The sequence below is a fragment of the Mesoplodon mirus genome (assembly GCF_964341445.2).
Source record: "Mesoplodon mirus genome assembly, chromosome: 10".
Lineage (NCBI taxonomy): Eukaryota > Metazoa > Chordata > Mammalia > Artiodactyla > Ziphiidae > Mesoplodon > Mesoplodon mirus.
Genome location: NC_138986.1, coordinates 87,802,042 through 87,825,664, shown reverse-complemented (window position 1 = coordinate 87,825,664; position 23,623 = coordinate 87,802,042). Strand labels below are relative to the sequence as shown.

Sequence of the window (23,623 nt, the reverse complement as noted above, 5' to 3'; positions counted from 1 at the left end):
TGTCTTAAGGAAGACAGTATAAATAAGAAGTGACTGGAAGCAGCCTCCAGGGTATCCAGCCATTCTGATTCTTTATTATGGAGCTGAAGGTCTACCATATACAGTAGCTACTGTCCTCCAACCTTGTCAGTTATTTCAATCACTGAGTGAAGATGGTTAGCTGGCTGTGTGTGTGGGAATTGACCAGGATTGGTCTTGGAGGGTATATGCATAGAGTGGACAGAAGACGTCCCATTCGTCAGACATGCCCTGAGGTTTATAAAACCCATGTGCCACATGTGTTACCAGAGTGCCCCTGAAGGAATGGTTTGTTTGCTGAAATACAAAAACCAACGTTCCATGACCATAGGTGTTCAGCAACTAAGATGCTGGGACCTGTTCCCAAGTTACAGTGTTACAGTTATACTGGGGAGATTGAAAATCTCAGTCTGTCAAAAACTCTTCTGTGTGTGTTTAATAACTTTATTCTTTGGTAAATTTCCAGTAATTAACATTTTCAACTCATTCTTTTCTACTTCCTTTGATTCACTCTTTGGAATTATGAGGGAAATTGATGTAGAGAAATGTAAAAGTGGTGATCAGTGAAATAGTTTTCTATATAAGCTACATGAATGCATTTTATTGATATTTATGCAGACTATGACAGATTAAATATGGATTTTGGTGATTATTTTTAAGTAGGGCTTTCATATTTTCAAGGAATCCATCCCTCAATTAATATCATTTTAGTCTTTTTCAAAATCCTGATAATGTATAGGTTTTATAAGGTATTTATATTGTATATGCATGCATATATGTATATGTACATATATGTATATATATATCTATAGATACACATATTTGTCTTTAGCAAGGTGTTCCCTTCAAGATTACATGATAAATGACAACATATAAAAGTAAAGAAAAAATTAAAAAGATAAAAATGCATCTTTACCTGATGTGGAAATTTGGATGTACATGTAGTGTTATCATGCTTTGATATCTAATAAGTCAATTACTGTGAAACACATTTATAACCATCATATGTAAAGCTAAAGCAGTTATTAAAGCATCACTTCCAAACATTGTCATTTTCCCTACTAATTTTCAGTAACTGACTTAAATTCTACATACTGAGTGGCACACATGAAAATGTATACTTAATAATAGCTGTTTTACTAAGGGAGATAACCTAGAAACATACATGCTCTCAAGTGATTCAAATTGAAAAGTTAATGTATTCCATAAGCAGTCGTCATTGCTAAGATGACTAGAGAGCTTTAGATGGCTCTAAGGCAATAATGAGATTGATTCGTTTTAATTACTATTGAAGGAACATTTTAACTCTCAAGACGTTATTCAAAAGCTACAGAGACATACAGTATTTTTGTTTTATAAACGAAGTAAAGGAGGTACATAAATGTGGCTAAATGGCAGAGCCAAGACCTGTTGTCCTATCAGACTTACCTATTAGAACACTGTAACTATTATTTTGCATTTTTCAAAGCAGAGACAAAAATGCTAAATTATTGAACCCTGTGATAAACAATGCATTTAGCAGGAAGTTAGGAATAGGATAGAATTTATCAACAGAAAGTAACTAACAGGCAGATCATAAGCATTAGCTTTGAGAAAGAATATGCAAAGGTATTTCTTTACAAATATTTGTAACCATCCTGTATATAATTAACAAATTAAGTAAAATTATCCACTTAATGGTTTGCCTAAGGATGCTGTATTGGTTCTAACATCACCTTGCTTTATCAGGGATTAACGGGACCTAATGGATCTCCTGGCTCTGTTGGACCGAGAGGACAGAAAGTAAGTTAGCCACCTGGTATTAATTGCTGGTATTAATTAAGTGTGGAAGCATAATTTCATTGTGGTGTTTCCAAATCAACTAACAGATTAGTTGTGAAGTAGCTGAGATACACTTGTTCAACTAAAATCGTGTTTCAGTTGAATTAAATTACATCCAAAACACCAGGATGGAGTGTTGTAATGATCTCAATATTTACGCAGTTTGCATACTTACATATTCATTCTACTAAAAGCTAAGTACAATGGAGCTATTTTTATTTTTAGGGAGAACCTGGCGTGCCGGGACCTCGTGGATTTCCAGTAAGTAAATATAAAGTGACGTGGTTGATAATCTCCTATCTTTAGGTAAAATTCTGCCACTGTGAAATTTTTCAATGTAGTTTGCTACATAATACACATCACAAAGGAGTTTATGACTTATCTGCTGTGATAAGCATTCTGACTATGAGTAGAGAAATTTTAGAGCAATTTGAATGTATGGTGTAAAATACATACATCTGTTTGCAGGTGGAGTTTCCCAATAGACATCCCCCTCTCTGTCCCCACTGATGGAAAATATTTCTTGCATTACAACAGCAAATCTAAGTATTCAGTGTTTAGATCTGGGCATCACACCACTTTCTTCACAACTGGTTTTATCTCTAATGAAATATTGGCTGTCAGATATGTCAGATATTATCAGCCACCTGGTTCCCTGGCAAGTCTTTTTCTACATTGCACAATCTGGCAGACTTGTGTTATTTCAGTCTACAAGAGAACCGGGTTCTCAGCCTGCTATCTTTTTTTCTATTTTGCTCTTCATTCCTCTTTTTTTCTTGTCATGAATCTGTATTTTTCCTCCTTGTTTTCTATTCTCACTGTTTTCTTTGCCTTATTTCAGTGTCTGTCAACTTTTCCATTATAAGTCTATTTGCAGAAGTGAATATCTTGCTGGCCTTTCTCCCATATTTTCAGCTCAGAGCTCAACATCTTATAGAGATGCCTTTTTTTTTTTTTTTTTTTTAGATTTAGTGAAATTTATCAAACCTCTAGGTCTCTGATAATGAAATAACTTATTGATTACTTTGGTATTGCCAAGCAGAACATTTATTCCCTAAATTGATCCACATATTAAAATGTTCAAATAGAAGTAATTTTTCAAAGAATGGCTTAAAAAATTCTCACTTATCATTAAAACACGCTGCTCATGTGAAATTCATGCTTGTTGGGGCTGCCTAAATAATTAGAAATAATAATATCATTATCAGAGGATGTACACTGATTCCACTGGGTGTTTCATATAAGGATATTTTAGAAAAGGAAGTCTGGAGGTATAAGCTATCAGGAATATGGTATCAGAGACAGTTATGAATACAAGGGATTCAAGCCAACAGAGGAGAGGAAACCCAAGGCTGGGAGACTGACCCTGGAAAGCACAGAGAGAATAGGGGCTCTAGGTAGCTGATGCTCAATTTTATTAAGTTCAACAAGCGTAAAATTAGAGCTTCTTATGTACTAGGCCCTGTGCTTGGAATTGAGGCCGCGAGGCTGCGGAAGGCGTGGTTTCAACCCTTGATTACACGCAGTTCAGTGTTGCTCAAGAGATAGAAAATGTAAAGGAGTGTGAGATGGGGTGACCAGCTCTAAAATAAAATTCAGCATACTAAATTAGGATCCATTGGAGGTTATTTCACGAGTGACACCATTTCATTTTCAGTATCTACTGGATTTGGTGTCTGGACATATAGCCCTACCTGTCGAAGGGTGTGTTTCTAAACCCTTTTCTTCTCCCCTGCCTCTCTGTGCTAAAGTGAGAGAACTTTAGGAAGTTCTCTCCTAAACTAGGGAGAGGAAGTTTGGGGAACTTCCAAATATCACATGACAAACTTTAAAGCAGTATTGTATTGCTTTTAACGTAGGCTTCTTATAAAACACGACAAGTGATATCACTTATATGCAGAATTTAAAACATGATACAAGTGAACTCATTTACAAAACAGAAATAGGCCCACAGACGTAGAAAAGAAACTTATGGTTACTAAAGGGGGAAGAGGGGGAGGGATAAATTAGGAGTTTGGGATTAACATATACAAACTACTACATACAAAATAGAAAACCAACAAGGACCTACTGTATAGCACAGGGAACTATATTCAGCATCTTGTAATAACCTACAATGGAAAAAATATGAAAAAGTCTGGTTGTGCCTGTTTGTGAGTAATGGTATTTTGGTTTTCTTTAAAAAAAAAGTTTCGAAAAAATATTACTGGTTAGCTTAGACATCAAAAGAATATTTGAGGAGCTGAAGCAAATTTCTTCCTTTAGAAGTGGAGCCGTGTTTGCTTTTCTTTACCCAGTCCTTTCTGTAGAATGAACATCTTATGTTTATTTATTGATAAACTTTATTGTTTATTTATTTATTTATTTATTTTGGCTGCCTTGGGTCTTATTTGCAGCACATGGGCTCTTCGTTGCGGCACTCAGGCTTCTCTAGTTGTGGAATGCAGGCTCTCTAATTGTGGCGCGTGGGCTTAGTTGCCCTGTGGCATGCGGGATCTTAGTTCCCTATTGTTTATTTTTGAGCTGAGTTATTTCTGTGTCTGTATTTACACTAAGTATGGGTCATGTACCGTAACAACTTTTATTTTAATGTTTTAGGGCCGTGGTATTCCTGGACCTCCTGTAAGTATTATCTCTTGGTTTGTTTTACATAGTCTACAAAAATGGCCCATTTCTCAGATCCCAACCCTACTCTCCAACTAACACTGTACCCAGTGGCGTTTATAGTGTCCTACCTGAATGATCTTAGGGGGCTACTATGACAGCACCCCTATTCTGCTAAAAGTATTTTATTAATTTAAGGAATTTCTGTTAATTTAATTAATTTCTATATAAGTAATTAAAATTTGGTCAAATGAGTCATCTCGTTGGAAACCAAAGCTAGCACAGATACGTAATTTGAAGTCAGTTTATCGTATTTGATATCACTTGTCATAGATGGTAAAAACATCCGTAAATCACCGTGTCCCTTTAATTTGTTGACTGCAGGGTCCTCCTGGGGGAGCAGGACTCCCCGGAGAGCTTGGCCGTGTTGGACCAATTGTGAGTACACACACAGGGCATTGATAGACATTTGCTGATTTAACTGAAGATGTTACTAGGGAAGGCACATTGCCCTAACTGTATGCTTCCCCCTGCAAATCCAAGAAATGGCAGATGAATTTCATTCCAGTTTATAAGACTGATGAGGACCAGGGTAATAATAATGCTCCCTTGTTTTTGTAGAGTGATTTAAATTTTTTCCCCGAAGTTTTCAGCTAAACTTTTCTTCCCAACTTCTAGAATTAGTGATCAAGTAGAGAAGTGTCACCTTCGCTGTACAGACTCTCAGCCAGGATTGGGGTCCAGTGTCTTTTTTATTAGTCTCTCTGCAGGAAATGAAGTGAATAGTCTAAAATTACTACCATGTACACTTATGTTAGGATCATGAAATCATAATCGAACTGGCAGAACTTAACTTTAGTCAGTAAAGAGCTGAACTTCATGGAAGAAATCGCTGGTAATGTGTTTGATGCTAATACTCAATAAATATTCAAAAAAAGTTGAATCATTGACGTTCTCTGAATGATAGATAACAGTAAATCCACTGAGAGTCTGTAGGTACTACTGTTTGACAAATTTATTTAGTGAATGACGAATGAATATGAAATGATCGTAAAATTGATTGTCAGATGCTTTTGGCTTCTTATGATAGAACATTAGGAAGGAAAAGATGTGCCAGCAGTGAACTCTGGATATCAAGTCTAACTGGACTCCATTTTTATCTGAATGGCTTATTTGAATTTAGCCGTCTTGATCTCCTGTCCCAATTGCAAGAGCATGCAGTGACAGACCGAGTGATAGCTTCTGGGTGAAGAGCCCCAGGGGTGGCTGGCCCTGCAGAGGTGATGACCTTCCCTGCTGCAGCTTCAGGCAGGCACAAGCCTTCCTTGCTGCTGTTAGCTGGACAGCACTAGCAGTATTGGCTGTTCTGGCCCCCCTGAAAATCAACTGGAGAAATACGTAGTGTTTCCAGTTTGTTTGCAGAGTAGATAGAGTGATCATCCCATAGAAAAGAACTGGCTTTTTTCCCCAAGTCTCCCTCTGCCTTGTCTTATTACTTTGGTGAGACCGGAACTCCTTTATTCTTCTGGTTTTGTGGAGGCAGTTGGATTGTGGGTTCCCCATCGATTTTGGTGGCAGGTCCATGCGGGCTGAGCTCTGCAGGGTTTCTAGGAATGTCAGTTTCTCATGCCTCACCAATTGTATGCACTATGTTTTGACATGTGTATAACCACTGTGTCACAATTTTCAAATAACTTAGGGTGACCCTGGGAGAAGAGGACCACCGGGCCCCCCTGGTCCCCCGGGACCCAGCGTAAGTTATTTGCAGCTTGAATTTCTCTGCATCTGAGAGTTGGGATTAAAGAAACCTAAGAACCAAAAATGGAAGTACCTTTAAATCAAGTCATTGTCCTAAAATTCCAGAATGGCTATGATTTTTTCACTCATTCAGAGCATGGCCTTTTTAGGCCAGAATAGTAGAGAAATCACAATAATTTAAAAGATGGTTTTCACAGGGAATGGTTTACTCATTGTATTTGAAGTGCTTTGAGGCTTGTGATTTCTCAAATGCTCAAAACTTGGACATATAAAGGGAACATTTTCAAAGGAACTAGTTTTTACAAAGGATTTACACAGTTAAGTACTTTAAAAATGCAGTTAATTAGGAGATTATCCTTATTTTTAATTTACAATTTAGAGTTCTCCATATTTTCTATTCTCTCATTTTATTTCTTTCTCTTCAATCCCCTGAAAGAAATAATCTACTGCAATTTAGTTTTCTCCAAACAGAATAGGCCAAGTCAAGTTTTTAGAATGTTAGCATATTATATGCTATTTATTCCATATAGGTTATTGAACAAATACATTGCTTGTATTTTTGTCCAATGAACTTTCTGTTATTAGTAGTTTGAATTAAAATGTTTCACTATATTCTTAACTTTAGTATTTTCTTTACTTTAGGGAACAATTGGCTTTCATGATGGAGATCCATTGGTAAGACGTTTTCCTTTGAACAAAGTACAGTTTAGGTCAAAGACCAGGAATTCTCTTTAAAAGGTGAATTCTCTTTAAAATGACCTCACTGGAATATGTTGTATTTCTGTCTTTTACTTTACTCAGATAGCAGAGCAGTCGGCTGGACTGGTGAACTGGTCACTTGTGTACACTCATAAAAAACGTTTTTCATTATAAAAATATCTTTTTTTCCATAATCTTTTTACTTTATGACTAAGACATGCTTTTTCACCAGAGCACCCCAATGTTAGAAGATAGAAGTCAAACAATCCCCTCTGAGACTTGTTTTACTTATAGACTAATATTCAAACGATGTAGGAAAACTGCACAAAATGCAATTTTGGTCCATTTGTTGGGGGCATGTGACCCTCAGGACAGAGCTGTTAGAGTGGGGGGCAGGTGGGAGGGGACAAAGGTCAGGTCCTGGGACAGTGGCCTGTCTGCAATCATTTTATTTCTTTAACAAGTTAAATCTGAAGTAAATATGGCAAAATAGTAACATTCATTAAATCTAGGTGGCGGATACGTGGGGAAAGAGTTTGTTATGTTCTCTGTACTTTTCTGTAAGCTAGGAATATTTCCCAGTTTAAAAATAAAAGAAAAAAAAGGAAAGGCGGTAGTCAGAGTTATTTAATGAATATAATTGAATTGGGGTTCTGTAGCTGGAATCCTAAAAGATGTACCAGTTTGTCATAAAGTAGAAGCTCTGGTTTACTGTCTCTCTGTCTCTCTGGCAGTGTCCCAATTCCTGTCCACCGGGTCGCTCTGGATATCCAGGCCTGCCAGGCATGAGGGTAAGAGAATAATTTCCATGCTGTATTCGGTTTTCTGTTTTCAAGAGTATTATCCACAGGAAAAGTAGAGCCTTTCCTTGAAGCACTGGCCTTTCTGGTGCAGAGTGCCCACTTTGATGGATTAGGCAAGTCTGTGTCGCTTATTCTGTGGTCCTTATACAGTCCTGGAGGTTCCCGCTGGTACCCTGACAGACACAGGTTGCTTGATTATTCAATGCTGTTCAGGGAGGAAATATCAGTGAAATATATTGGATGGAGGGACCCTACAACACCAAATGCAGGTTCAGAAGTTTGCTCCAGTGATGAGAGATGCGGGCCAGGGAAGGTACACATGATGTATGTGAAACTGTTTTAGTTAAAAAGAATTGGAAAAACTGTGCAAAATAGAGAAGAAAAGAGACTTTCCAGAAGTGTTTTTCTCTCACTCTGCCATCATAACTACTTCAAAATTGCCCATAAAAATAAGAGAATAAATACCAAAAGCTGGGGTTAAATGGCTTTCTCTCTCTAGTCCAGACCAGGGAAGTTCTGCCAAAGATCTGAAAGGCTCCGAGGCCCTGGGTTTCCCACTGTGATTTTCATGGAGTTTAGCTTTGATGGGTTCCCGTAACTGCAGAAGACTTGAGCCTGGCTCAGTGTCTTGTTTTTCACAGAGACTTGCACCTTTGGTACAAGAAAGGTTCTGAGGAAGGAAGCTCTGACAGACTTAATTTCAGAATGTTTATTTCACATTTGCCCCATGTCCCTGACCCGAAGCACACATATGCTTAGAACAGGTGGCTTGACAGTGAAAGATGAGGATTTCTGCTCATGCTCTGCAACCTTCACGGGCTGCTGCTTATAGCTTGTCACCTGCACTTAAACTGTGTACAAGAAGAGGCAGAAAGTCGTGTGTCTGGGGAAGCCCTTCTTCTGCTTCCAGGAAGGAGACGGGCACAGAGGAAGCAGAGGGTTTTCAGGGGAGCCTCCAGAGAGCAGGGAGTAGCCCGTTGGCTGGGTCAGCCGTCACCTCTGGAGAGCGAGTTACTGATGCTGGAGAAGACTCCATGCCCTTTGCCCAACTGTGGGAGGGAGCTGAGGGGGGAGGGTTAGGGACCAGCAGGCAGTGAGTCATTGCCCAGTGGCTGAACTAGGTAACGGGGTGTTTGCTATTCTCGAACAGAGTTTGCCTATTAACTGAAACTGATATTTATTATATACTGTGGTCATGTAGCCCACATGGTGTTATTAAGGTCTTCTAAGGCTGTCATTTCTCTGACATAACCTTTCTCTTAGCAGCATATGGACATAGATTTGGGGGCAGCAAGGTCACTTTATGAGCCTTCAGACCACTTTCTGTGCCAAACTCAACATGTTTGTTTGTTTGTCTATTTATGTATTTCTGTACTTACGTACTTTTGCATTTGTTAGGGTCATAAAGGGGCTAAAGGAGAGATCGGTGAACCTGGAAGACAAGGTCACAAGGTAAGGACAATGAATATTTAGTGGGAAAATTGTGATTAGGAGGTCGTGATCACTTTCATTATAAAGAATTATAAGGGGGCTTCCCTGGTGGCACAGTGGTTGAGAGTCCACCTGCCGATGCAGGGGACGCGGGTTCGTGCCCCGGTCCGGGAAGATCCCACGTGCCGCAGAGCGGCTGGGCCCGTGAGCCATGGCCGCTGAGCCTGTGTGTCCGGAGCCTGTGCTCCGCAACGGGAGAGGCCACAACAGTGAGAGGCCCGTGTACCGCAAAAAAAAAAAAAAAAAAAAGAATGATAAGGGATAATAAAAGCATACTATTTTACACTTCCTTTTCCAGTGATGATTAACAAGTTCTCAGTAGATGCATCAACATTCTGATGAAGCATCGTATTCTAACGTTGTTCAGTTACAAAGAAAAGAACAAAGAAAGCACCGTGCCCTTTCACTCTTTCCTGTATTGTTACCCCTTGCTTTCCTTTTCAAATCAGTCACACTCAGCTCTTTTCCTTGATGGTTTTGATAGTCACATGTTATGCTAGCTGGTTGTTCCACTCCACTAAACAAAATTTTATGACAGGAGTAAAATTTTATGACAAGTGTTGCTGAGACTAGCAAACAGGGAGGTTGGTAATTGGCTCATAGCTTCTCATCTTAAGTTCTGAAATAATTTATCTGTTTGTTTCTGACCTAATTTCAGTGTAACTTAGATCTTGAGTAACCTGGAAGTTAGCAATTGGCACTTATATTCTGGGTAGAAACTGAAATCCACAGCACAACTTGCATTGGGGCTGGCATGTCCTGCAGAAAATCCAAGGCTGAAATTTAAAGCAAGGTGACCTGTTTGCCTTTTCTTTTCATCCACTAGGATGAAATCGCTTTAGAGTAACTCAGAATTTGACTTCTTGTATGGTAGAATTTTAGTTCCGGTTAATTCCATAATATTTAACAAAGTCAAACTGTTCTTATCAATGCGGGTCTTCTAGACTTTGTTCAGTATGTCCTTCTACACCTTTGTTGGGTGGCAGAAGTCTTTTTCTTTAGAAGTTAAGAGCTTGAGAGGCAATTTATTAATACCTTCAGGCAGGCATTAATATTCCTTTTTTTTTTGGCCGTGCCGCAGGGCTTGCAGTATCTTATTGCCCTGGCCAGGATCGAACCTGGGCCCTTGGCAGTGAAAGCATGGAGTCCTAACCACTGGACCGCCAGGGAGTTCCCAGGCATTAATATTCTTGAACTCCTTAGGTAAAGCTGTTGAACAATCTCAGATAATGAGGATAAATAAGCCAATTTCCTGTACCTTATTACAGTATGAACATTCATATAAAAAGTCTTTTATTACTTAGGCTCTGAATAGTTAAGGCATTTTATTTATCTGGCATATAACAGCTGGGTTCTTGATGTCAAATTGGAGAAAAAAGAAAAAAAAATCAAGTACTTTGGAAATTTCTCTGTGTGCTCATTCCTCCATTGAATTTTTCAACTTTTAATTTAAAAAAACGAACAAATATTTATTAAGTACCCGCTATGTGCCAGGGTTTATTCTAAGTGCTAAGGGTGCAGAAATGAAAAAATGTCCAATATGGCTAAATGAAGTATGACATATCCATATAATAAAATATCATCTAACCTCAAAAACAAGTGTGTAGGAATATTAAATCACACCAGATATTCAGGAGGTAATATGTATAATAAAGCAGATTTAGTAGACTTGTGCTATTTTTGATGCCCTGCATCCCTTTCTCTTTTTTTGGGTGACCTCTTTTCTTTGGGGAACTTCCACTTCCCCATCCCATGGGATTTGGGAATGGACCTTTCAGTCAGAGTGTCTCTCCACTCTCCCACAAAACTAGCATTTTTGAGACCTATACAAGTTAGTTATCTGGACTTTCAAATTTGGTTTGGTCTTCATTGGGGAACCTGCAAATTGTTTGGTGTGTTAGGTAACTGGCCAAAATTTTCATTAAAAGTTGTTGAAAACTCCTTTAATCTATTTCACATGTTTATGTTCTTAAAACTTTCAGTGGTGTCTTTGAAAGTCGACCTATGAAGATAAGATAGCTCCTTGAACAATGAAAGGGCTAATAGATGCTTTTAACTGTAAACTGAAAGCAGAAATATGAAGAATTATGAGACTAGGGGCCTGAAGTTTGCTTTCAGATTCACAGTTCTGCCTTGAGTTTACTCTACAAATTAATTAATGAAGATTTAAAAAATTGTTTATAAAGATAAGAATGAATAGTCAAAAATCTTTCAGTAAAACGGTAATAAATTGCTATTCCTAAATTTGTCATTTAGCTTTGTGATTATTGATTAGTTATTGTGTGCTATTCATCTGCTGGTGAAATATTTCAATCAAATACATTACTCCAAGGTTTATCAAGAATCAATGGGAAAATACCCCAAAATCTGCTAATGAAAAATTACAATCACTGTTGTTTTTGTACTTACATGGGGAAATACAAGCAGTACACATGTGTTGATTATCCGCTCCATAAACTAGCTTATTCACTGTCTTTCCCATTAGGACCACCTCCCTCCACCGTCAATCTTATGTTCTGATGGAATGTAATCTGAATATAATTATGAGACAAAGATCCACTATGTAAGACTCTCAGAGTTCATTCAAAAATCAAGTGTAAATTATTTAGGTATAGCCTAGTTCTTTTCATTAGATGCCCAAATGTTCTATATTAACACTGTTACTAAATTTTTTGTATTTCTTTGTGTGTGTGTGTGTATGTGTGTGTTTGTGTGCAAAAATCTCTATGTATAAAATATAGCATGTGAAGTAAGAAAATAGGTGAATTGAAACATGTAATAAACAATAGAACTGGATTTTAATCTACCATTATGAACAAATATCAAAAACTAAGAATGTTTCTCATGATGAACTTCACAATTTAAGTTATTCATTACCATAGAAAATGTAGAACAGTATATCTATTGTGAAAAATAAAACCTTTGTCAGAGAGAAAATAACTTTTTTCCCAGAGTCCATAAAGTAATCTTTCTGTAAGAAACAGTAGTTGGATTTCTGTTTAGAATATCCTAACATTTTAAAGTATATCAGAGCTTATAAAATTAGTATCAAAAAGTTAAACCAATAATTAGTTTAAAAACATAATGGAAGAAGATTCCATTGGCAATAGCCACCAGGTAGTCAAAATACTTTAGAACAAACTTAAGAAGTATTCAACAAAATGAAAAGAACAAAACTTTATTGGTGGAAAGAAAAAGAAAACGTTTTGACTAAATATGAAGATACACTGAGCTCTGAGATGGAAAGACAGTATTGTGAAGATTCTAACTCTCTCTATATAATCTATTAACTTAATGAAGTCCTAATACAAAACAAGCAGTGTTTTTGTGAAGATCCGCCCAACAATTCCAAAGTTCATATGGAAGGGTAAACATTTAAGAAAATCTGAAAATAAGAGTAACTATAAATGAAAAATAAAGGTAAAGGAATTCTCCCAACCTGAGATTAAAATGTATTATAGAATTTCGATAATTAAAAGGTTGTGGTATTGACACCATTATACAGCAGACCAGTATAGCTGAATAGGAAGGAAGTCCAGAAGCAGGTATATTTATCAATTTAACATACATTAAAGATGAATTTTTCAGCCTGGGTGGAGAGAATCTATTATTCAATAAATGACATTGGATAGAGTGCCAGTTATCAGGAAAAAAAAAAGATTTCTACTCTATATTTACATAAAAATAAATTACTGATAATTAAAAATTTCTATGTAAGAAATTAATTATAAAATTACTAGAAGAAAAATATAGATGAGTATTTATATATTTTTGGGGTGTCAGAGAAGGCTTTTCTGAGCAACATCAAAGGTAGAAGCCATGGAAGAAAAGACAGATTGAGATTTAAGTACAATTTAAAAAAATCTGTACATGGTACAAAAACTATAACGAAAAAGTTAAAATGAAATTCATAATTTAAAATATTATAGTTTAAGGAAAAGGTTGCATAGTGTGATCACACTTTCTTAATAATACACCCACAATACACATACTTAGAACATGAATGCATACACTCCCTCTCTCTCTCTCTCTCTCCCCCTCTTCCTCTTTCCCTCCCCTCCTCTCTCTCTCTTTAGAAAAGCTTTGAAAGGATAGCATCCAAAATGTTACTGGTGTTTATAGTGGAACGGTGGGATTTGGGTGACTTTATTTATATACATCTCTGTATTTTCTGAACGTTCTGCAATTAATATGGACTACTCATGCAAAATAATTTAAGAAAGTATAGTAGACTAATTCAGGAGATGCCAGAAGAACTTACCACGTGCCAAGTTAGACCGAGCCCATTTCAGTGTCCATTTGCTGGATTAATATTTGGTGCCCTTCTGTCTGGTTTTTCAGGGTGAAGAAGGAGAGCAGGGTGGACTAGGACAGGTTGGAGCTCAAGGACCTCCGGTGAAGTATTTTTAGAAACATATTTAACTATATTGCTGGACCCCGGTGGTCTTTGGAGGATATCATTACTGCTTGCTGAACATCTGGGGTTTGGGAGAGGATATGCCAAAATATTTCTGTAAAATTCACAGTTTTTCATTTTTTAAATATACAGCGTCTGTCAAGGAATGCAAGATTTGTAAAAAGTATGATTTTTGGGACACTTATGCACGAGCTTGGGGGACAACACATGTCATTCTCATGTCTCTGCTATTGACCTAAATATTTCTGGAATTCTTTCTGAATTACCTTCAGAGTCAGAAAATAAGCCCCACAAGAATGAGCAGCTTTATTCTGATTTGGCCAGATCTCACTTTGTGTCCTGAGCTGGATCACCCTGCCCATGTGTATTTCAGGCCATTCCTAAGTGATCTACAGAGAACTGGGACTGACCTGGATGTAAAACAAACAGTTGGCCATGGAGATGCCCCCTTTTCTCCAGTGAGAGCACAGGGAAATGACTGGCCTAGAGCTACTTTATCCTAAGCCATTGTGGACAGTTAGCAAGTTGCCCGGAAGTGGCTACCCCGCTTTCCTGATTGGGCGTCTGCCCGCTGCTGCTCCCCAGGGAGCATGTCTCCAGCATCTGTTTTTGGAGCCCTGCTGCTGTGGGTCCAGACAGTCAAGAATGACAACATTCCGTGTTGAAGGGGATCCTAGGATCGACACCCTGCACCCTCATTTTGAGGATTACCCACTCCTGTGCCCGAGAAGGGAGGAGATGGGTTCCTCCTGCCCCCAATTGGAATTCAGAACACCTTTTATCGTAGAAACGGTGTAACGTAGAGTGATGTTAAGTGAATGATGGCGACCCAGCTACACCTATAGGAAGAAGCTTCTGTGGGCTGCCTGGGGACCCGTTGCCTTGGACGGCACACGCTGGTGGGGAAAAATTAGTCCAAGGTTTAAAATCACGATCATGTGACCCGTAACCAAGTTACAAACCATGAAGGAGGCAAAAGTGGCCGTGTATTCTGTGTGAGCTAAAAGGCAAATGCTTTGTCATGATTCTTTGATGCTAATGATACTTCCTTTTTGCCAGCAGTCATTGTTTCGATTCCAGATTTGTGTAAGTCTTCAGAATTTTTAAAAAGGGTTTTACCATCAGAAGAATTCCTTTTGGATTTTTCTTCTAAACCAGGAAAGTTTGTCTGCAATATAATGTCACTTTTTCTCAGTGTTACCTTTGGTTATGATAACATCCTTCTCTGGATCAGCTTTTGTGATGACCTCAAAGAATGTGTGCTTCAGCTCAAAGAATTTCCTTCTCTTTTTTACATTTCCAGGGAGCTCAAGGTTTGAGAGGCATCACTGGCATAACTGGGGCCAAAGGAGAAAAAGTAAGATGATGACGGTGATGATACACTACCAAAACGCATAAATGCTTAAGTTTGGGGCCATTTCAAATATCTTCTTATCTTTAACAACATCAATTTTTATTTCTTATTTGGTGCTTTGTAGATGTTTGGTTGGGTTCTTACTTTCTGTTATCAACGTAGATGATAGAAATGAGTCATACACAGGCTACTTGTTATTATTATATATTTTAAATTATTTTGGGTAAATAGGAGTAAGCAGGGCTGTTATGTTTAATCTCTTTTCTTTATCAGTAGTTGACACTGATAACACTGACACAGTACCTGGAGTGCCTGGCAAAAGCAGAGGAGGATGGAGAGGTGGAGCAGGAGGATGAGGCGTTGCCCTTGGTGGGGAGGGCAGGGCAGGGATCGCTTGTCTGAGTGAATAGAAGAAGCAATAACAACGCAAGCTTGAATGTTCATGATGAGCTCAGAAATATTTTTCTTGCTGTGTGCGTGCGTGTGTGTGTGTTTGTATGTGTATGTATGAGTGGAGGGGGCACGTCTAGCTTCTCTCAGATGTTAAGGAAATGGTCAGCACATTGTAGAAAGTTTGTTAGGAAAGCCCATTTGTAGGGTCCAGAAAATTAAAAGCGGGGCTCTTTACCCACTAGCCCTCCTGACCCTCACCTCACCCTCTGCAGAACCTCTGAGGCTAATTCATGTTGTTCTGCACAGAAGCACAGAGTAGTTCATTAGCAACCAGACAGGGATAACGGGAACATTGTAGGTGCTCAGTAAATGAGATTCAACCTTTTTAAAAAAGAGGTGCACATTTTTGTGGATCGAAGGAATCGCTTCATGAATAATTCCATCAATTTCATTTTTTCAGCCGCTTTCTCTGTCTCTCTAGGTTTTTTCATTGTGCCTGTCTCCCTCTTCTGTTTCCTATAGGATGCTGTTTCTTTTCTAAAAACAGTGTATTTTTAAAAACATATTTTGCCTTTCTGTATTCATGTTTCCTTAAGTAACATTCTGTGTGTACTCTTCTGTTATTAAAAAATAAATCCCATTTATTTTGAAGTTGCTGATACCCAGGCCTTTGCTTTTTCTGGGTTTAAATCACTTCCTAAAATATGTGACCCTCACTTTGAAACCAATTACTGTTCTTGATATGCTCTTTATTTGAGGTATTTTGCTACTTGGTAGTTTTCAAAATTTCTCATTTCCTCTGATTTTTGTCAAATTGCTTTCAATAAAAAGAAAAAAGCTCTTCTGGTGAATTCAGACCTGCGGAGTGGTTATCTAGTAACAGCAGTTTGGGTCTGAGCTGGTGCTAAACAGCAATGAGAGAGAGAGAGAGAGAGGGCGAGAGAGAAAGGGAGAGAGACGGGCAGCATCCAGGCCATTTCTATAACTCGAAGCCTGGCTTTGCTTCCACCAGGCAACGTGAGTGAGGAATTCAGGGGCTTTTTCAGGTCTCCCAAACCTCTTCACTGGTGGATGGAGAATGCCTTCTGCTGTATTCTAGTTTTAGGGATCACAGACTTTCAAGGTTCTGTGGTGCCTCTGCTTCTTTCTTTGATTCTACCCACGTCTGAACCTTCTAGCAAAGGTTTTCTAATTTTTAATTCTTACTGCAGACACCGTCCACCTGGTTTTCTTGGCCTGACATCTACCCAATACCCTTTTGGCTGTTTTCCATTTCTTGTATCATCTCCTCCTCTCAAGCCTGTTCGTTAGGAGACGGCTTGTTCACTTCAGGTGCCCATCTGCCTTCTCGTTCCCCCGGTAGATGAGAAAAAGTTTTAAACGGGGGTGTGTCTTGTTATGCAGCATATGTAGAGAGCACTAAAAACCCCATATTTTTGTTTTCAAATCACATTTTGATTCTTATAATGAAAATAGGGAGGCGATATGTACAACAGATAACAAAGACAGAGATAGTTTCATGATGATTCGATTTATAAAGCTCTGTAGTTCTTAGCCATCATCACTCAGCAGGGTAAATCTGTTGTGGAGAAAATAGATCAGTTACTTTATACATACTGAACCTACCATCTATCCAGGATGGAAGAGGGGATGCTTAAATCCTTATTACAATTCGTTCCTCTGAATCACATAGCTGGACTCCTGATTCTAAGTCTGGGTGGGGATCTCGAGTCCCAGAAATCCCTTCCACTGGTGTGGTGGCTGCAGAGTCCACAGCAGCTACTATTTGGGTGGCCCCTTTGTCTTCACCATCAATGCATTCCTGTAGGGATCCTGAGAACCCCGGAGTGTGATGACCAAACCTTTTCCAATAGGCTTGCCAAGTTCTCTAAACAGGTAGCTCATATCAGCAATCAGGAATGGACACAGTGTTTGTTAACTTAAAATTTTCAGGGTGGTATCAAAGATTGGGTGTAGGTACTTCTGGTGGGATGAGAGAATGTAAACCAGTGTTTTATTTAGCATCTGAGGTTTCTGATTAAATACTCCTCGGGGTCACTGATGAATAGAGTATATATTACAAAACACAAAACCTCCTTTTTATCTGGCTATTGAAGTTCTTTAGCAAGACTGTTGTGCCCTTTAGCATACATGGCTGATCTCAAGTTCATTTCTTTGTCTCGTTTATTTCCAGGGCGCTCGGGGCTTAGATGGAGAACCGGGACCACAAGGTCTCCCTGGTGCACCTGTGAGTAGTTTTCCTTTCATGGGATCCACTGATAGATTTTTTTAGCAAGGATCAATGATAGATTTTTTGGCTATATGTATGTGTGTGTGTGCAAGTGTCTTTACATGTGAGTAAGGAGGAAAAATGGGCAATTGTTTCTATATTTACTTAAAAATTTAAAATTAAGACAAGCATCTCTTTTTTGTACAGAGAAATGTTCTTCTGACTTGATATGGGTTTTGTTTTTCTCATAAGTACAGTCATATTGTTAAGTTTTTATGCTTGCTGTGTTTTCCTATTGCTTCGGTTGCTAGGATGCTTGAGTCACAGAGACTCTCTCACTTCAAGTTCTTGGGTAGTTCTGTCCTTCTTCTCCCCTGTGATTTCTGATCTCGTTATTTGATGTTCTGACGGCCGTGTGCACACGTGTCCTTATTGTGGACTGCCTCACACCTGTCTTGGAAGTAAATAAACCAAAAAGCTGTTCATTAATATCTCTCATACCACATTGAAAAGAAGAAAAGGTATAAGTAAAGTAGAATTTCCAACTATCAAGGTTCTGTGGGAAGCATAAGATTTTAAGATCAAGCTCCACAACATGTGGTGGAGGTAAAGCACCAAGCGGGCCTGAGAGGAAGGAGAGCCTGCAAAGCCGTGCTGGGGGGGGGGAAGGGGAGGGAGCACAGGCGGGGAAGGCAGCGAGTACATGGGGGGAGGGCAGGGAGCACAGGACGGGGGGGGCAGTGAGCACAGGACGGGAGGGCAGGGAGCACAGCGGGGAGTGCAGGGAGCATAGGCGGGGAGGGCAGGGAACACAGCGGGGGAGTGCAGGGGGCACAGGCGGGAGGGCAGGGAGCACGGTGGGGGCAGGGCAGCGAGCATGGGTGGGGAGGGCAGGGAGCACAGTGGGGGAGGGCCGGGAGCACAGGAGGGGAGGGCAGCGAACACAGGCGGGGAGAAGCCCTGTTGGGGTGATGGGGGTGTGTACTGCCTTAGGGCTGGCACAGGCTGGGTGGAGAGCTCCTTTTGAGAAGATGAACTTGAATAGATAAGGTAGAAGCACATGATGGAGAGTGTTTAATGCCAATCCGGGCAATCCAAAGTGATCCAGTAGCAACAGGAAGCCATTTGAGGTTCCAGAGCAGTTAAGCAATTCAACAAAAGCTATATTTTAGGAAGACACCTCTTCTCATCTATCACTGCCTGTACCATATACCAACCTTAGCTGGGTAATTGTGACAGAAATCATTATTACTGACTGGGGGAGTAAGTAATATGGAGAAAAGGTTGGCAACTCGTCCAAACCTCAACCCACCACGATAGTCAATGAGGCTAGAGGATGTGTACATATAGTTACTGATGTCAAGGTTACCTGCAGTGTGGACCTTAATTTTATTATACTTATTCATCCAAAGAGCACAGAAGCATTATGCCTTTACAATGAAATCAATAGACATGGAAGTCTCAATTATCTTTATGGTAATATCAATTTTTAGGACAATATAATTTTTATAAAAATATTTCTTGAGGCATCCACGATAGAGCAAAGCCATTGGGATGAAAGAGCAATAGTAAGGTAACGTAGATGGTGTTTTATAATTTCAAAAGTCTATCAAAAAGTTACTTTTGCTTACTTAAACACAATTTTATTTTCATACAGGGTGATCAAGGACGGCGAGGACCTCTAGGAGAAACAGGTCCCAAGGGAGACAGAGTGAGTTCGAATTCACATTCATCGCTGCGAGCATGGAGGTTGTTCTGATCTCTTTGATGTGACCTAAGTACACGTGGTAATTGATTGTGTCTTGTCTGTCTTCTCCCTTCTACCCTGCAGGGGGCTCAAGGTTCTCGAGGAATTCCTGGTCTCCCTGGGCCCAAGGGCGACACGGTAAGTCCTGAGCTGTAGTCATCAAGCCCATTTTTCAAAGTGATTATTTTAATAAAACTTTGGAAAGTGATGAAGGGAAGAAGAATGTGTTTCTAAGAGACAGTGTGTTTCTTTGTGCGTCTTTAGGGCTTGCCAGGTGTGGATGGCCGGGACGGGATACCTGGAATGCCGGGAGCAAAGGTAGCTGTGTGATTTAGTCTACAGGTGGTGGAGTCGTCCCTGCCAGGGGCCCCGCCAGGCACAGGGTTTCCATTACTACGTCACTGGGACTTTTATTGAGCTGTTTTTGGCTTTTGTCCTCCTTCTAATTTTTTAATCAAGTGTCAGTTCAAGATACTTATTAGAAGTCAGAAAGAGAAAGACAAATACCATATGATATCAATTACAAGTGGAGTCCAAAACATGGCACAAATGAAACTATCTGCAAAACACAAAACAGACTCACAGACATAGAGAACAGACTTGTGGTTGCCAAGGGGAAGGAGTTTGGGGAGGGACGGACTGGGAGGTTGGGATTAGCAAATGCAAACTAGTATATATAGGATGGATAAACAACAAGGTCCTACTGTATAGCACAGGGAACTATATCCAGTGTCCTGGGATAAACCATAATGGAAAAGAATAATGAAAAGAATGAATCTATGTGTATCACTGAGTCACTTTGCTGTACAGCAGAAATTAACACAACATTCTAAATCAACCACACTTCAATAAAAAAAAATTATTAGAATAGAATGTTTGTTTGCTTGGTTTCAGAAAGTCAGTAAAATTGCCCCATTGATGAAAGAAGGCAGAAGGAAATTACGTATTTTGATTGCATTTCTGTCCTAAGTCCTATCCCATCTCCCTGCCCTGAACTGGGTCATGCTATAAAAGTGCACGTAAGGTCAGCTGTGTGGATAGTCCTTTTACTTAGAAGGTCTTGGTCTTTCCTTTTCTTAAAAGAAGGACAGCAGTTCATACAGATTCAACAAAAATGTTTTTCAGGGTGAACTAGGGAAACCTGGACCTCCTGGTGAAGCAGGGTTGCAGGGGTTACCTGTAAGTATTTGAGTATTTAAATGTTGATTGGTTTATATACATATTTTGAAGATACGCACTTGGGGGAGAAACATGTTACGTATGTAATTTGATAAGTTCTGGAGAAGAAATGATGCTTTAATTTTATATTTTTACAGTTTTACATTTACATTTTTGTACTTTTTCTCTGAATAACTAGTTATTTCTCTGGTAACCACACTAAGCTTTAACTTTATATTTTGCATCCCTCCTCTTTATTTCAGGAAACCTTCCTTATATTGTTTCACTAACCCTGAGCTGTGGTCCAGGCTTTATACTTCCTCCTACTTTCAACCAGTTCTGAAGCTCTTATACCAGGGTTGAGCCATAAGAGGTTGAGAGTATGTTCAGGGAACAATGTGAGATAATAAGATTTCATTTTTTGATCGTGTGCTATTTTGAATTATTCAAATTGGTGTTTTCCTGCATTAATGTGGCTGGGAGTTCATGTGGGTTATACCACGTGTATTCTTGGCTCTTTGGAGGCAATTATTTCAAGTTAAAAGGGATACTTGGTAATGATGAGGACTGCCCTCGGTTTATTATGATATCTGACACTTTAAAATAATCAGAGAAATCAGGCCTCCCAGGAGCACCAAATCTTAGACCCAGCATTCTTCTGCCATTCTCTTTTTCTATTTAAGGCTTAGAGTTTTTGATAGGTCCTTGCTTTGTATTCCACACATGAAATCATGCCAGGAAGAGCTCCTGTTGATCTGAAAACAGGATTCTAATTTGGAAGTTCATCCTTGAAAAGTAACTTTAGTTTAGAGCTAGAATTTGCTGTAAGGGTATTCAGACATAACAAGCCAGTTACAGTAAAGTTGCCTTTTACACTGTGGGTAGGTCTATAACTGTTCAAACCGGGGAACTAGGAAGAATCTCCCTCTAAAGCTTTGAGGTTGTCACGATGCCCCCAGCCCCTCGGCAGTATGCAGTGGGCTTGGCATCTCACGGACTCTCAGAGGAGGTGATTAAACCTAAGTTCTGTGTGCACTCTTTCAGGGTATACCTGGAATTCCTGGTGCAAAGGGTGTTGCCGGTGAAAAGGTAAAAGATGAAAACTTTGTAATTAATATTTTCTCTATTTCTTTATTCTTTTACTAATATTTTTTATTTATCATTTTATATATTTCCAACCTGCCTTTTATTTTATGTTTGACCTTAAGGAGAAATCAAAAAGGCCTTAAGGCTTCAGAAGCTAATCTCTTTCCCAGCTGCAGAAATAGTACTTTGACAAAGAGTTGCTGATCAGAGTACCTTCTTGAAAGAGTCATCCTTTGCCAGTGTAAAACAGAGAAAGTTTTATTGCTCTTTATGATTTACTATGAGGATGATATTAAGCCATAGAGATTGTCAGTGCATATTATTAAGATGATTTATCTTAAACTAAAAGATATTAAGCATTTTGTTCACATAATGATCAGTTTTACGTGCTTATATTCTAGCACTTAAGAACAACAGTTGAAAGAAAAAGTTAAAGGGATAAAATATAGCTTTACTTTAAATAAAATAGATAAACTGTGAATAACGTAGAAATTGATTACTATTCGATTCCATGGCTTCAGCCCTCCGATCTTAGTGGCTCATGGAGTCTTGAGCAGAGATGTGCCCTAGTAAGTGGACCATGAGCAACTGATGGTGGGGTGGGATCCCAGACACCTGCTTTCCCTGGAGCTTGCTGGCACATCCCTTATTTCCTCACGTTGGCATGATCTTTTACAATTTTAATGGTGTCAATGTCAGGTATGAAGAAAAAGGCTCCAAGAACTGTATTAGAGGTGGAAATGATGAAGAAAGACATATATAATTAATATTGTAAAGAAAGAAAAATCCTCTCTTATTCTTGTCTGTCTAAAGACCTTCATTTTTTGACATCTGACCTTTGCTTTTAAACATTTTTGACATCTTTATTATGCATTTGGAAGTGACAAAACAGTATTCTAACCTAAATCTTAAAAACTTTGATGTACCCACCCATCTCAATGTAAAATCAGGAAAGTAATGCTATTTAAGTGTAAGAAATACCCAGTCTGGGTAAGACAGGTTGATTATTATGCTTATTTACTGCCTGAATTACTCTAAATATTGTATTTTACCTTCAGGGTAACACAGGTGCTCCAGGGAAGCCTGGTCAACTGGGGAATTCAGGCAAACCGGTAAGTGGCCATAGGTTACCTTTTCATACCTTGTAACCTGTTGTAATCACTAAGCAAAGGATTAGGGAGTTTAACTTTTTCTTTACCTGCCTTCCTCATAACAGGGCCGCCAGGGGCCACCAGGAGAGGTGGGACCCCGAGGACCTCGGGGCCTCCCTGTGAGTATTCCTTTTCTGTAGACCCCTCCCAGAGTGCCTTCCCCGGGCTTTGCTGGGTCTTCCTTCCCTCCTCTCCCTCCCTCCCTCCCTCCCTCCCTTCCTTCCTTCCTTTATTCATTCATCCATTAACTCATCCAGGAATGCCTTCTGACGTTTTAACATGTGATAATCCAGATAAACAATGGAACAGGAATGCTACTTAGATATACAATATTCTTTTTTTCCCCTAGAAAGTAGAAACAAAAATGAAGTATTTAAAAAAAACCATGCTGACCCTTTCTGCTCTCATCCTATGATGAAGGAAATATTTTAGTGTGATTAAAAAAAACAACTTTATTGAGATATATTTCACATACTATACAATTCACCCATTTAAAGTATACAATCCACTAGTTTTAGTCCATTTGCAGAATTGTGCAACCATCACCACAGTCCACTTTAAAACATTTTCATCACCTCAAAAAGAAACTCTAGATCCACGTGCAATTCAACATTTCCTGCCCCCCAGTCCTCTCAGACCTAGGAAACCACTCATCCACTTTCTATAGATATGCCCATTCTGGAAATTTCATATAAATGGAGTCCTGCAGTATGTGGGTTTTTTAACGATTGGCTTCTCTCACTTAGCATAATGTTTCAAGGTTCTTCTATGCTGTACCATGTATCAGTACTTCATTGCTTTTTATTGCCAAATGGTATTCAATTGTATGGACGTACCACATTTTATTCATCCATTCATGCATCGATGGGCATGGGGGTTGTTTCCACTTTTTG

General features: G+C 39.1%; 1 protein-coding gene across 3 annotated transcripts in view; it reads left to right on the top strand.

Moving 5' to 3' along the window:
* COL9A1 (collagen type IX alpha 1 chain) overlaps nt 1–23,623 on the top strand; it is a gene marked incomplete at its 5' end in the record, with an annotated part of 61,393 nt that overhangs the window by 6,324 nt on the left and 31,446 nt on the right. For 2 of the 3 annotated variants that reach the window (XM_082634303.1, XM_082634302.1), the window contains 18 exons: nt 1,747–1,800; nt 2,065–2,100; nt 4,438–4,461; nt 4,828–4,881; nt 6,143–6,196; nt 6,844–6,876; nt 7,635–7,691; nt 9,102–9,155; nt 13,536–13,589; nt 14,915–14,968; nt 17,553–17,606; nt 19,246–19,299; nt 19,420–19,473; nt 19,600–19,653; nt 20,461–20,514; nt 21,538–21,582; nt 22,638–22,691; nt 22,796–22,849. In XM_082634303.1, the coding sequence (XP_082490429.1) occupies nt 1,747–1,800; nt 2,065–2,100; nt 4,438–4,461; nt 4,828–4,881; nt 6,143–6,196; nt 6,844–6,876; nt 7,635–7,691; nt 9,102–9,155; nt 13,536–13,589; nt 14,915–14,968; nt 17,553–17,606; nt 19,246–19,299; nt 19,420–19,473; nt 19,600–19,653; nt 20,461–20,514; nt 21,538–21,582; nt 22,638–22,691; nt 22,796–22,849 (897 nt within the window). Of the gene's footprint in view, nt 1–1,746; nt 1,801–2,064; nt 2,101–4,437; nt 4,462–4,827; nt 4,882–6,142; nt 6,197–6,843; nt 6,877–7,634; nt 7,692–9,101; nt 9,156–13,535; nt 13,590–14,914; nt 14,969–17,552; nt 17,607–19,245; nt 19,300–19,419; nt 19,474–19,599; nt 19,662–20,438; nt 20,515–21,537; nt 21,583–22,637; nt 22,692–22,795; nt 22,850–23,623 lie in introns of all 3 variants that reach the window. The other variant, XM_082634301.1, reaches the window with a different exon arrangement.